This window comes from Carassius gibelio, chromosome B1 (genome assembly GCF_023724105.1).
Source record: "Carassius gibelio isolate Cgi1373 ecotype wild population from Czech Republic chromosome B1, carGib1.2-hapl.c, whole genome shotgun sequence".
NCBI classification, from domain to species: domain Eukaryota; kingdom Metazoa; phylum Chordata; class Actinopteri; order Cypriniformes; family Cyprinidae; genus Carassius; species Carassius gibelio.
The window spans coordinates 31,387,932-31,402,723 of NC_068396.1; the positions used below are offsets into that span (position 1 = coordinate 31,387,932).

At 42.0% G+C, this 14,792-nt stretch overlaps 1 protein-coding gene across 1 annotated transcript; it reads left to right on the plus strand.

The window, feature by feature from the left end:
- Positions 1–1,728: 1,728 nt before the first annotated feature.
- On the plus strand, positions 1,729–7,942 carry LOC127948560 (delta-like protein A). Its single transcript, XM_052545040.1, has 11 exons — positions 1,729–2,681; positions 2,778–3,077; positions 3,169–3,229; positions 3,308–3,565; positions 4,308–4,368; positions 4,460–4,590; positions 4,828–4,997; positions 5,113–5,329; positions 5,416–6,250; positions 6,370–6,598; positions 6,717–7,942. Exons 1-11 carry the CDS (start codon positions 2,628–2,630, stop codon positions 6,720–6,722), a joined length of 2,322 nt encoding a protein of 773 aa, XP_052401000.1. The 5' UTR covers positions 1,729–2,627; the 3' UTR covers positions 6,723–7,942.
- The last annotated feature ends 6,850 nt before the right edge of the window (positions 7,943–14,792 follow it).

Consider the following 14,792-nt stretch of genomic DNA (forward strand, 5'->3'; position numbering starts at 1 on the left):
GACTGCAACACTTCTGGCTTCGCCTGCGCCATCTGGCCCCTGCCGGCCCATACCGTTACAGGTTCTTTAGCATGCTTCTAGTTCAATTTAGACCTAGGGTAGTGAGCACACACACAAGGGAGGGAGGGAGGGAGGAGACAGGCGTTTAGTCAGTGGCAGATGGTGTGTAAGGGTCTGGTCGCGTCTGAAGGCGTACCATAGACCCCCTTCAGTGACTGTCCCCCGAGGGGCTTCACAATCAATGAAAAACGAAAGCGCAAAGAAAGGCAAGAACAAGCAAGCGAGTCCCACTGTAGTGATAGTAGCTGAGGGGCTTGAGTTACCTACTACAGACTAAACACACTACAAACACGGCCTATATATTTAAAGAAGCCTACAGAAGTATGTACTACCTTTGAACTGCAAGGAAAAAAAAACCTCAACACAACTCATAACAATGACAAAAATTATGTTAATAAAAATTATGTAAACATACTACAGTAAAACATTTAAAGAAAAAGCATTAGCCTACAGAACTATGGAACTACCTTACAACTACTAGGAAAAAAAATACTCTACACAACACAAGAAAAAAATAAAAATAAAATATATATATATATATATATATATATACTGGCTGGTGACGCCAGTTCGATAAACTTTAAGTCATCAGGTGGCCTTCTATGTAGCTATTGTGTTGTCATCAGGTAGTTTTAGTTCTGAATGAATGCAAAAAAAAAAAATGAATGTAATATTTTATTTATTAAATTGTTTAATGGCATATGAAATTCAAGTGTTTTAGATTATATAATTTAACAGTATAACACTTATAACTTGATCTAGTTACTAGACATGTAAGTGATGGGGGGAAATAGTAAGACTCTTTTAAGTCTTGCAGGGAGTAAACAGAAAAAGAGGAATGCCTTCTTCTTCCAGCACATTCCCAATGTCCCACCCCTGCCCCCTGCAACCAGCAAAGTTTCACTAGGAATCCATTTTTTTTTACTTCCATTCTATGATGTCAGAATTTGGCTCATTTAAACGTTGGTGGATTGGAAATACAGAAAGAGCTCAAAGCATATCTTAACACAGTGATGTAATTTGTCTCACTTGTGTTTGGTTACTATGGACCTCAGGCGAAAAAGCTTTTGTGCTTAAGAAAATCGCACTTAAATGAACGACCCCCCCCCCCCCACCCACCACCACCACCACTCCCACTACACACGCGCAAATCTGCCTCCTTTTTTCTTTTGCACACACACACTTTTTTCCCCTTTCTCCCCCCCTCCAAACAACGAAAACTGGTTTGGGGGGGAAATCGTAGCTGGTTCTAATGTAAGACAACAGTCGGGCATCGAAGACGTTCGAAAGACCAGGAAAAACAAACATATATTTATTTAAATGGGCTGCTGAGAATGGAACGATAAGGAGGCGATTTGCTTGCTTTTGTGGGGCTCCGCAGATCCCCCGATTATGAGAACGGTAGCGCAGGTGCTGCTTGAATTACCATACAGCTGAGAGCAAACTTATTCCGCCTGCACACAATAGCGCTGCGCCCCAGGGATGGCCACGCGAGCAACACACACACACACACACTCTCTGACACACACTCACGCGCGCGCTTCGGACTCTTTCACTGCACGCGTTCAATACACACACACACGCACACACACTGGAAAAAGGAAAGCTAGAGGAGAATTTGGCCTCCATACAAATGATGCGTATTCTTTTGTGAGTGTGCCTGACGCACACACAGTGTTAGCCTGAGGAATGCTTTTTACACACAAATCAGGAGACTCCCTGAAGCAGGAAACGAAAAGGGAAGTAAACTGAGATTGTAGTCTTCAAATGTGCAGTTAGTTAACTTTTCGATTAGTTTAATTATGCCAAATAAAACACGCGTTTTAGAACTCCCTGAGCGGACAAAAAAACCCACACAAAACTATCACGTATTTTTCTATTGAAATATATTCTAACGCGATTAATAATCTAACGTCTAAAACCTCCAAGTTGTAAATGACCGTCACTTTTACGCACACACGAGCAGCGCTGATTTGTTTAGGAGAGGTTGGTTGGTAGGGGCTGGTTGCAAGGGAGTCGCATTGTAAAGCGTGGGACAGATTGTGGGTAGTGGTTCATTAGCATATTATTACCCCGACATGTGGCACCCCGTATAAAACTGGCGGCAGGCGGCCTCGCTCCAGATACAAACACACACTGTCCGTGTGAGAAGGACGTGAGGAGGGATGTTGGACCAGTGACGAACCCTGGTTTATAATCAGACCAAGAAGGAACTATAAGAATATACACACCAGCATCTTTTCAACTTTTCTTCTCCGACTTCTGAGGATTATATCATTCTGACGGAATTCAACAAGTCCGTTTATTTTAATTTTGGACTTCTCTGATTGTTTTGGACCGACTTTTTTATTGCGGGAAAGAACTGGGGATTCTGTCGCTTTGTGCGCACTTGACATGAAAGGGAACTGCATTCATGCTCAGTCTCTTTTGAAAGCAAGGCTCTTCCAATGAATCAGTCAGCGAAAAGAAAAGGCTTTTAATACGAGGGATCCCTTGACTGATCTGGGAGCAGCCAAGTTGCTCAAAGACTTTCAATAACCTATTTATTTATTTATTATTTATTAATCATGGGACGCTACTTACTGTTGCTCTTCTCCATCCTGTACATGCTGCTCTGGCAGGTAAGATTGACTTCTCACTCATGTGTGAATCTAAAGCAGTCTAATAATTGCAATCACATTTAGATCTAAAATTCACTAACACTACTTCTTCTCCAGGCGTCTTCCTCAGGCGTCTTCGAGCTGAAGTTGCAGGAGTTTTTGAACAAGAAGGGTGTGCAAGGCAACAAGAACTGCTGTAAAGGTGGACTGACCACACCGTACCACCAGTGCGAGTGCAAGACTTTTTTCCGCATCTGTTTAAAACATTATCAGCCCAATGCATCTCCAGAGCCGCCCTGCACCTACGGAGGCACCGTTACCCCCGTGCTGGGCTCCAACTCTTTCCAAGTGCCTGATACCTTACCGGATGGCTCTTTCACCAATCCCATCAGGATGAATTTCGGTTTCACGTGGCCGGTGAGTGCTGATGCTTTGACTTTGAGAAGTAATTCAGAAGCAGTGTTCAGCTCATTTTCTAATGGACAAATCTGTTTTTTTGCTATTGCAGGGAACCTTTTCTCTTATCATCGAAGCAGTGCATGCTGACTCCAAAGAGGATCTGACAACAGGTATGTGGTCTCATAACAGATTTTTTTTTTTATATGAATATTTTTGAATTGCATCACTGAAAATCATCTTCTACACAGAAAACCCAGAGCGGATCATCAGTACCATGACCACACAGCGACACTTGACTGTGGGCGAGGACTGGTCTCAGGACCTGCACAGCGTGGGTCGAACCGAGCTCAAGTACTCCTACCGCTTTGTGTGTGACGAGCACTACTACGGCGAGGGATGCTCTGTATTCTGCCGGCCCAGAGATGATGCATTCGGTCATTTCACCTGCGGAGAACGTGGAGAAATCATCTGCGATGCCGGATGGAAGGGCCAGTACTGCACAGAACGTGAGTTCAAATATTGTATATTAATATAGAAAACATTGCATAAAATTCCGTAAAATGTTGTTTCCGTAAAACCTAGATTTGACAAGATTGCGTGTAACTTATTTAGAAAAGAGAGGGAGGAAAGGCAAGGAAAAAAACTAAGTTAACGGTTACGAACAACTTGTAACTAATGCCCCCGCCCCCCACACTCAAACTCCCTCCTACAGCCCACTCTCACAACACACCACTTGATTTATTCCAGTCGGGAGGAGGAAAGTTTTTAGGAATAATCTCACGCGTGCCATAAATTTACATGCTGGCGTCCTATTGGTCGCTCCCAGAGTGGGCTGGCTGCTGATTGGCTGGCGTAAGGGAGGTATTGTTTGAAGTGGGCAGCTGCCGGGAGTGCGCAGACAATGGAGCAGCTGTCGCCCGCTGGCCGCGCATACACCAGCTGTCCACTCTTATCTTCCCTACCCGGAGACATTGAGAGCACAGGAGGGAGAAAAAAAGTTTTGACCCACAGTGAAGAGAGGGAGGAAAGAAGGGTCCCCTTGTTTGTGAGTGCCCTATTGTTGTCATGTGTTAAGCAGAAATTCTTCAGTGGTGATTAGGAGATTTGAGTTTTTTTAGCAAGAGAGACCGCTAATAGGTTTAAGGGACCCCACCTCCCTCTTCATATGACATAAAATGTCCTAGTTAGGATTTACATAAGAAAATGTGCCTTCACGATCTTAACGCAGGTGTTTTGTCCTCCTTACAGCAATTTGCCTCCCAGGATGCGATGAGGAGCATGGCTTCTGTGAGAAACCTGGAGAGTGCAAGTATGTTTATCTCATGTTTGCATCATTATCTGTTGAAATCACCTTCAGGATTGATTTTCTAATCAGGCTATTTGTTCATTTTGTGCATCAGGTGCAGAGTGGGCTTTAAAGGCCGCTACTGTGATGAGTGCATACGTTACCCTGGATGCCTTCATGGAACCTGCCAGCAACCATGGCAATGCAACTGCCAGGAAGGCTGGGGTGGCCTCTTCTGCAACCAAGGTAAGAGAGCGAGCAGAGCAAAAGACACACAAAAGATCAAAGAACAGCATTTAAAATGGCCTTGAAAGACTAAGCAACAACTGGAAGTTTGGTAGAGAGAAGAAAGGCTGGCTGAAAGAGGGATATGGGATAGACGTTTGAGCATGCAGCAGCTGTCCAGCTGCGGTCCAGCCATGTGTCACTGCTTTGGGTCGGATTAATCCACATGTGCTCAACATATGTCCGCCTCTGTTACAGATCTGAACTACTGCACACATCATAAGCCCTGCCTGAATGGAGCCACTTGTAGTAACACCGGTCAGGGCAGCTACACCTGTTCCTGTCGGCCAGGATTCACGGGAGCCAGCTGTGAGATCGAGGTCAACGAATGCACAGGAAACCCCTGCCGCAATGGAGGAAGCTGCACTGTAAGTTTGCCAACATGAAAATTAGACTTGTACACTATGTACAAACCAATGCTTTTGCATTAAAACACTCATTCTCGTTCTTGTCCTAAGCATCCTGTTTCTTTTGCATTTATAGGACATGGAGAACACCTACAGCTGTGCCTGTCCACCTGGTTTTTATGGCAACAACTGTGAGCTTAGTGCTATGACGTGTGCAGACGGGCCGTGCTTTAACGGCGGACGCTGCGCCGACAACCCCGATGGTGGTTACTTCTGCCAGTGTCCCACAGGATACGCAGGGTTCAACTGCGAGAAAAAGATCGACCATTGCTCCTCCAGTCCATGCTCTAATGGTATGTTGCATTTGGGATTTGAACTGATCAAAAAGCATGATCAAAAGCGGCCCAGAATCTCATTATCTTCCCTTTTTGTCTCACAGGTGCACGCTGTGTTGATCTGGTGAATTCATACTTGTGCCAGTGTCCCGAAGGGTTCACGGGCATGAACTGTGATCGTGCCGGGGATGAGTGCTCGCTGTATCCCTGCCAAAATGGCGGGACTTGTCAGGAAGGGGCCAGCGGTTACATCTGCACATGCCCACCTGGATACACAGGACAAAACTGCAGCTCACCTGTGAGCCGCTGCCAACACAACCCCTGCCATAATGGTGCCTCCTGCCACGAGAGGAACAACCGCTACGTGTGCGCTTGCGTTCCCGGATATGGAGGACGCAACTGCCAGTTTTTGCTTCCTGACAGAGCGTCCCAAATAGCTGGTGACATTCCCTGGACTGCTGTGGGATCGGGAGTCCTGCTGGTGCTGTTGTTGGTAGTCGCATGCGCCGTGGTGGTGGTTTGCGTTCGCTCGAAGGTTCAGCAGCGCAGACGAGATCGGGAGGAGGAGGTCGCCAATGGTGAAAATGAAACAATCAACAACCTCACGAACAATTGTCACAGAGACAAAGACCTGGCCATAAGTGTTGTCGGGGCAGCGCCTTTAAAAAACATCAACAAGAAGATTGATTTTCACAGTGATCACGACGACCTGAGCATGACAACAGAAAAGGAGAAGAGGAGCTATAAGACACGACATGCGCCTGCAGACTATAACCTGGTGCATGAAGCAAAATACGAGGCGAAGCATGAGGTGAAACTGGAGCATGCTGGGAAGGAAATGGCGGCAAAGGAGTTGTCCGAGAGCTGCGAGGATGTAAAGTGCCAATCTCTGCAGGACTCTTCTGAATTTGAGGAGAAGCGTAGGAAACGTCTGAAAAGGTAAAAATTGTGTTTTGAGTAATTTTTTTCCAAGATAACAATCTCCTCCTTTGAATGTTTACTCAATTTACTGTCAAATTCATGTATCGCTAACATGCTACTCACTTTTTTCTTTACAGTGATGCATCAGAAAAGTCCAGATATTCAGAGTCGAGGTATTCTGAATCAAAGTACTCAGAATCAAAGTACTCAGAATCAAAGTATTCCGAATCAAAGTGTTCCGATTCGCTGTATTCCGAGTCAGCATGTGCGTTGGCATCGGCATCCACGTCGGCTTGTGTCGACACCAAATACAAATCCGTCATGGTGATGTCGGAGGAAAAAGATGAATGTGTAATTGCAACTGAGGTGAGTGTCACATGCAGTTGATTTTATACATAACGCAAAGAAAGAATGTCCATTTAGCATTCTTACTTCGAATCTGAGAACCATCTAACAGGTGTTTGGTTGTCTTTTCCCATCTCAGGTGTAATGCGCCTACAGGAAGCCGATGCTCATTGTGTCCTATGGGAGACATTTTGAACTCCCTAAGAAAATGCTGCTGCTCGAAACCTGGTGGAAATGTCCCACCTCATGACTACTGCTGCTGAGAAACTAAGACTGATTAACTGATATTCAGGATGAGCTGGTTCTCTGTACTGAACGAGGCACAGGCAGTGGCGGCCTGTAGGCTTGGAAACTTGTGGAAATGATAATGATGGCAGGAGTGTCATTAAAATTTCAAATATAGATGTAAAATTTACCTGTAAAGCCATTTTAAAGGTTTTGGACAATATGTGTCCATTTTGAAATGTTTTTAACGTGGGTTCATCACATGAGAAGGAAGTAAAGAAAGAGAAGAGAATACAAGAAAAGTAAAGTATCACAGTGTTTTGCCATGTGATGTCCAATAATGTGTCAGCATTGTGGCAACGTTTTAGCAATATTTTGGCAACATTTGCTGGTTTTCCGCCAATAATTCCCACAGGCTTTTACTGTGCCCAGAGACTGCACCAAACATTAAGGATGTTAAGGACGTAGTTTAAAATAAATGTGTCACAAATTGTTTTGCCATTGACTGTCTTGACACCTTGGTGAAGTTGTGATAACATTTTAGCAATATTTTGGCAACATTTGCTGGCCCCACAAGTCAGTGTACAAGGGACTACATCAAAACGGTGGATGTTCAGCCATACTGGCCTGTCTTGCACTGGATTAAAGTGTCACATGATGTCATATCCTGTCACATGACCAGTGGAATCTATGTGTAAGTGCTCATAAAAAAAAAAAAACTAAAAAAACTCAGTCTTCCAAGCCTCCGCTTTTTTGCATTATGGTTTAGAAAATGTATGTAATTTGTTTTTTGACGTAAAAAGTTTGCGTTGTTGATGACGAATAATATCCTTGTTTGTATGTTTTTTTGTTTTGTTTTTTTATAACAAGAGTTGTATGATTTAAGTTAATTTATTTTTATTTAAGTTGTGTTTCTAAATATCTGTAATGTTTTTAAGATTATTTAAGTTTGCGTTGTTCCTAAGTTGTTCCTGTTACTTGCAAAGGCACTTCGGGTTGCTGGGATGTTTTGAGAAAAAGTTATTTAAAGAAGGATTGTAAAAAATGTTATTAATGCTATTGTTTTCATTAACAGGCTTTTGTTTGATTTACTTTCTCTAAATGAAGTTTTAGCTTAAATTATTTTTCCAAATAAAGATTATGAACTATCGAAGGTATTTTGTTGTTTTGGTAACTCCACCACACACTTCTGTTTCACATGTATTGGTCTTAAAATAGAGCATCTTTACATTCACATTTGAAAGCTGACACAATTCTTACCGCATTTTTAGCTTAAAGAAAATACAAACTAATAAACCACACAAACCACCAAAAACAAACTGCAAAACCTTTAAAGTGTTATGAGACGCTGCTAAATTGGAGCCTCTTTTGTGGTGCTTCACGTCGTTTCTCTGTTTTGGATTTATGACTTCAATGTGTGCCACTCTGTAAGGGTTGGAAATGGTTCTTTAGAAAATGGGGAGTAGATTGGGATGCAGGTTCTTTATAGGGATGAGAACGAAGCTAATCATTAACATCTGCTCTGGCCTCTCGGTCACCCCATACTGGGCTATTCATGGCTTTACCCCACATTCTGCCTTTCGCGGGTGCATCGCTCAAGAGAAGGGCCTTTGAGAAATGTCGTCAAATAGCTGCAGGATGTTTACAAGTTTTCAAACCAGACTAGAGAGAGAAATTTAAGGCTTTGAGAAGGGGGAAAAAACCCTGAACTAGTTGGCACATTTCCTAACTGGATGAAACTATTTGGCAGGTGTTTTTGGCGGGAAAGCCTTGACTTGATTTCAAACACACATCACTAAAACAACAACAACAAAAAACAAACGCAATAAGTTTTTCCTTTTGCTATTCTAGAGAAAGTTTGCATGAGAGAACAAAATGTCTTTAGTTGAGCTAAATATTAAGAAGTTCAGAGGAGTTCTGGCTGAGGTCTCTTACAACACTCATCAATGGAGCTCTGGGGAACAGGCAGAGTCACACAATGTAGTGGGGAACAATAGCCGATACAAAAGGGCACCATTTGGGAGAGGCAGTGTGTGCCTGTGAATGGGGGGAAAGGGAGGGGGCAAAGAACGACAGATGTTGTCTGTCCTTCTGTGTCAAAGTGTCCTGCAGGCAGAAAACACCAGCTAGACCCCACATGGCCATGAAGGAGAGACACAATGGAGACCCTTTAGCTCACATCTTTTGGTCTTCTGATATTTCGCAATAACTACTTCGCACAGTGCTATAAAGTACTTTACTTGATTTAGACATTCATCCTGAGATCGATCAATAAAAGCTTTATTTTACACTATTCCTGACACTTTCTTTACCTCATGAGCATCCTCACTATTACTACACCTCATACTTATATTTAAAGTGTTTTCAAAATCCCTAAAACTAGCAACCTCATAGCAAAGCAACCACCCAAAACATTTCAGAATCACGGTGGTGTTTAGTATGGACAAACACCACTCACATCCACTTTAGAAAGTGTGCATCCAAATGAAACGATTGAACGTTTGGTTCCTAAAGAGTAAATTTGAGTGTGGCCTTTTAGATTAAAATGATGTCCCAATGGTAACATTGCATTCATCAGAAGGCCTCTGCCAAGTGCAACCCAAGATCAAGCTGGCCAAGCATTCTGCACTTCAATTAGCACCAGAGCTTGAGCTGCCATCAGTGTGACTTCACGGAAAACAAAGAGGGGAATAAGAGGCTTGCTCTGTGATCCTGTTGCATTTTAATGAGCTGATCATGTGGAGTCCTCAGGGATCAGACGGTAACACTATATTCCAGCACAACATGATGATAAAATACGAAACAGCAGCACACTCGAATTGTAAAGTCATCAGTCACGTCCAACTGTGCTGCGAGAGCTCACATCCACCGGTGCTGGTTACTTATACGCCGTAAGCAGCAGAGTGAAAAACTAACCAGAGAACAACAAAGGCCAGAGCTGGAAATAACCGAGGAACACAGAAGACAAGAAGAAGAACATGTGAACTGGGAACAGGAGAACAAGGAAGCAGACTCGGGTGCAACAGGGACAGAGCAGGTGTGATGAAATAGTCATGAGGAGAGGCAGAGTCTAGCTTGAGTTACACCTGCCGCTCCTAAAATAATGAAGGAAAGAGCCAGAGGAGGAACGCCACGGAGATGGGGAGAAGAAGAAGAGATACAAGACGCTGACAAGGGAAGCATTGAGAAGGTTTGTGTGCAGTGTTTTATTTGATTCTATTCCATCAATGCTGGTTACTTTCATCTTGTGTTAAATTTCTTGATCACATTGCATGTCAGTGCTGTAAGCTCATGCCTCAAACAACAAGTACTGTATGTAGATGTTCAACTGAGTTACTGTAAAATCTAACATTGCTTGATTAGTTGCTTGAGCTCTGGCATAAAAACCATCTAACCTTTAAGGAACTCGAGGAACTTGTTTAACTCACAAGCTACACTAAAATATCCTGTTTCTGGTACAGATCCTGCTAAGATTGCACTTATCGCCGTATTTAGGAGTTAAAAGTCTCTACCTTCACCTCAGAGACGTAAATTATTCAAGAGCGCTTGGATTCAGTCACAATCGGCCAATCAGGGAAGTTAAGGTGATGCGTCCTGAACAAGCAGCCGCTGAGATGTCAATTTGCTCTTCGCTACTTTGTCTCTTAACATGACAGTGTGCGTCAATCCATTGTGTGCATTGATGAGTTGTTTGGGAACCAGTTCTCACTGTTAACTAGTTGCTTATTAGCGTTCCTGTTATTAACACATTGGATGTTTATTATTACTTATAAAGCACATATTCTGCATGACCATATTCTACATCCCTAATCCTACTCAATACCTAAATTTAACAACTACCTTATTAACTATTAATAAACAGCAAATTAGAAGTTTATTGAGGCAAAAGTTGTAGTTAATGGTTTGTTAATAGCCAGAATTGGACCTTGAAATAAAGTGTCACCACATTCAAAATAAAAGATGGACAGGGCAATACAGTTTCTCCTGTCTATACAGCACAACCTAAAAAACACACACACACACAAAAAAAAGCAAACAAACACATGATTTAGATGCAAAGTACAATCAGACTAATGGGGAAAAATTACCTAATCCAGAGTTGCCCAAACTATTATTATAGTTATCTAAACCTAGAAATAAAAACCATAAAAAAAATATTTTTTTAAATAAATTAAAATCAAATAAAATATATTACTACTAATTTTATTTCAGGCAGTGATATTTCTTTTTTTTATGTTTTTTTTTTTTTTTGTTAAACTTAAATTGCTGTTTAAGTCGACTGAATAAATAAAACAAACACAAATACAAATACATAAACACAAAAATATAGAAAACTTAAAAATAAATAATTAAAATTTTAAACACAACAAAATGACTAAAATTTTAACTATAATTAAAATGAAAGATACAAAAAACTATAATAATATTTAACAAAATATTTAACAAATAAAATCTTAAAAATTAAATTAATTTATGTTCTATACTTTGTAATTAGAAAATAAAACAAACAATATTAAAACTAAAAAAATATATAGAAATTAAGTTTTTTCCCCCTTCACTCGTGTGATATGGCATGGCAGGTCAAATCAAAGGCCATCACATAAATCCACAGATAACAATAATAATACAAAAAAATATATATATATCCGTGCCAAGCAAAATTTAAGAAATATCCGGCAGAATAATCTGATGATTTTTGATTTATAACGGAATAATCTGTTTTATGTGCAGCACAAGTAACAGCTGTAGAACAAAGAGTGGACCTGAAGAGCTCATCTGCAAACTAAAGGAACAGCTATTACTAAACTAAGAGACCTAAAGCATGACTCGACTGGAACCGGCACTTCAGCGCTCAGAAAGTCGCTCTGTAATAGAAATGCAGAGCAGAAGAGGGAGCGCCAACACAAGCAGACGAGGAAGCATCAGCCTGAGCAGAAGAGAAAGTGTCAGCCAACACACAGGTGAGATTTAACCCTTACATATGAAATAATAATAAAAAGTCTCAAACTGAGCAAAATATGTAACTTGGTGTAGTCAGTGATATTAATATGGCCAAAAAGTTAGAGGAAATTCCGACAGCTTGTAATGTAAATAAATTAGATCTTTATATAGTAAACAGATTATATGCATAAAAAAAGCATTTGAATGTCAGTTTTCACTTTATATTTCCAAATATGGTTTCGTAAAAATGTAATTTTAATGACTAGATACTGTGATTCCGTCCATGTTTTCCGCATCTAAGAAAACATAGGACTCTAGTATTGGGTAGAAGTAGAAATGTAGAATATGATCATGCAGAATGAACAGCCAATATGTTTTTAATAGGCATGCAACTATTTAATAGAGAGAACTGGTCCCTATCCTAAAGTTTTACCAAAATGTTAATTCTTTAATCATTTAATTATTCATTTATTTCAATAATTGTATGCATCAGCACAGTATCAATGCCATGTCTTCCTCAAACAGAGACTAGAAGAGAAACAGAACAAAGCAACGGCCGCGCCATTTTTAAAAGGGCTAATCGCTTCCTCTCACGGGACAGGGAGCCGGAAGATGGCAGTTCTTCAGCTCCCGTGCGCTATTTCGAGAGGGGTCACCCTCTTCCAGCCAATCACAGTCCTGAGCGCAAAGCCACAATCCCCTACCGAAACCCCGACCTGGGTCTCCCGTCCTATAGGAGGCGCTCTGACAATCTCAGCAACGAGGCAATGAGTGGCCTCTCCCCCCAGCGACACATGTCCTATTCAAATTTCAGACGCGGGGACAGCCAATCCCGTGCAAGCCCTCGTTCCGGCAGCCCGAGATCCACGAACGTCTCACCGCAGAGGCGAGGGGAATCTCGCAGTTCGCCCCATCGCCGAGGTTCCACCGGACACCGGACGTCCCACACGTCCTCTCGACAGGCTTCTGGAAAATGCACTCCATCACGTAGACGAGATTCGGTGGTCACGCGCACCACGTCCCCCTCGCGAAGCTCAGGTACGAATAAATATGGAGAGTCCTTTAGCCCCGCCCACAAAAGAAGCCCCTCCCAAAGCTCCTACGGACACAGCTTGGATTCTGAAAAGCTTTATAAGAATCTCAAATCAATTGCGAGTTCGGCAGAGTCAGATGTCTCAGAAGAAAGGAACGGCTGGTCGAAAAGACATTCTGAAGTGGAAATCGATGGCGATTATAATCAACGCAAACACAGTGGTCGCAGCAGTCGAAAGAGTGAGGCGTGCAATACTGGATACAACAGTCGGGATTTCTCTCCTAAACGAGGCTATCGTGATGACAAAACAAGCCGCGGCAGTCGAAATAGTGGCTACAACAGTGGATCTAACAGCCATGGTGCCTCAACGCCTTATCAAGTTTATGATGAACATGGTATACTAAAAAACGGTACTTCGAAAAACAAAAGCCGCAGGCATGGCGGCTACTCCGACACCTCGGACAAACAATCCAGATCTGATTCCCGCCAGTCGCTAAGCCCCACCCACTCCCCTCTAAGCCCCGCCTCACCTGCATCAACACCAAACATCTCCCAATCAAGGCGGAGCCGGAATCAGGTTCCATCCCCCGATTTGCCCAAATCCCAAGCCTCAATATCAGAGACGGACAAGCCGGTCAATGATCGGAGCAGAAGCAACATCAGGCGGGGTTTGGAGGCGCTAATCCTCTCGGAGAACACCAGGTCTTCCAGCCAACCCGCAGTGCCAGAGATGACCATTGAGGACTACGTGATCATAGCCGATATCCCCCGATCGAAGCTGTACCCTGAGGAAGAGGAAGCAGTAATAGTGAGGAGGAGACCGCAGAGCCAGAGCCCACGCAGAGACAATCAGCACAGGTCAGAGATCATAAATAACCTGTGACCATTACATAGGTTTTGGTAGAAGTTTGGCCATTCAAATTACTGGATTTTAAAATAAGGTCTTAAAACTTAGCTTAAAAAATAAAAATAAAGTTTGACACTTCCACAGGTTTTCAAACTTTTGGATGAATCACCAGATATGATGATTCTCTGAGGATTGACTATTTTCCTAAAAAAAATATATATATATTTTTTACTTTTTTTTTATCCATCTTAAAATTATAGTAGCATCCACTTCGACCCACAAACCCCTTCATTACATCATCTTTTAGCTCTCTAGTCAAAATATAGTCTGGTTCGTATAAGGATCACAGAACCCCATCAAAGCACTGGCATCATTTCAGTGGCAAAGTGAGTGTGTGAGAGAGGAAACCCTGTCAGTAAATTCTGCTTCTCCTATCTGTGTTTAAAGCTATGGGGATGGGAGATATGACCATGAGCGTGAGGTTTCAGAAGAGCGAGGCAGAGGAAGAGAAAGAGAGAGAGGAAGAGACCGCAGAGAGAAAGAACGGAGACGTCCAGACAAAGAAATGGGAGGGACGTCAAAAACCAACAGCACTGCATCAGGCCATTCACAGGTGCCTGAGATCACAGTTTCACACACTACTTCCCTTTCTGACTGATGTCATCTCACCTGTCATCTATCCTGCTGAATCTGTGGAGGCAAAAAATAAATAAGTGGCATAAAAATGGCACATATTCGGACAGATGATAAAATAGGCAAGATGAAAAATCCCATAGATTTCCACTGAAAGCATCTTATTATTTTGATGTGTATGTGACCTCCTAGCATCCACTCAGAACAAAGTAGCTGCATTCTTTTTACTTTGAGATTGTTTTAAGGTTAAATACAGATAGTCAATCTAAGAAAATAAAGCATATACATAAACCCAAGTCAAGTCCTCCTGAAATATTGGTGTCTCATACTTTAGACTAGAGCAATCAATGCAATTTATTAAATATATCAATAAAAATCTGCAAAAGTCAGATGCAACCCCTTTTGTGATCATTAACATTTTTATAACTAATTTAATTACACGATTTTTCTCAGTTCTGTAACAGATTACAGTTAAATTTATTTTTAAATAATTAAGTTACGTAATTGAGTTACATGCAACTAGTGTTACTCCCCAA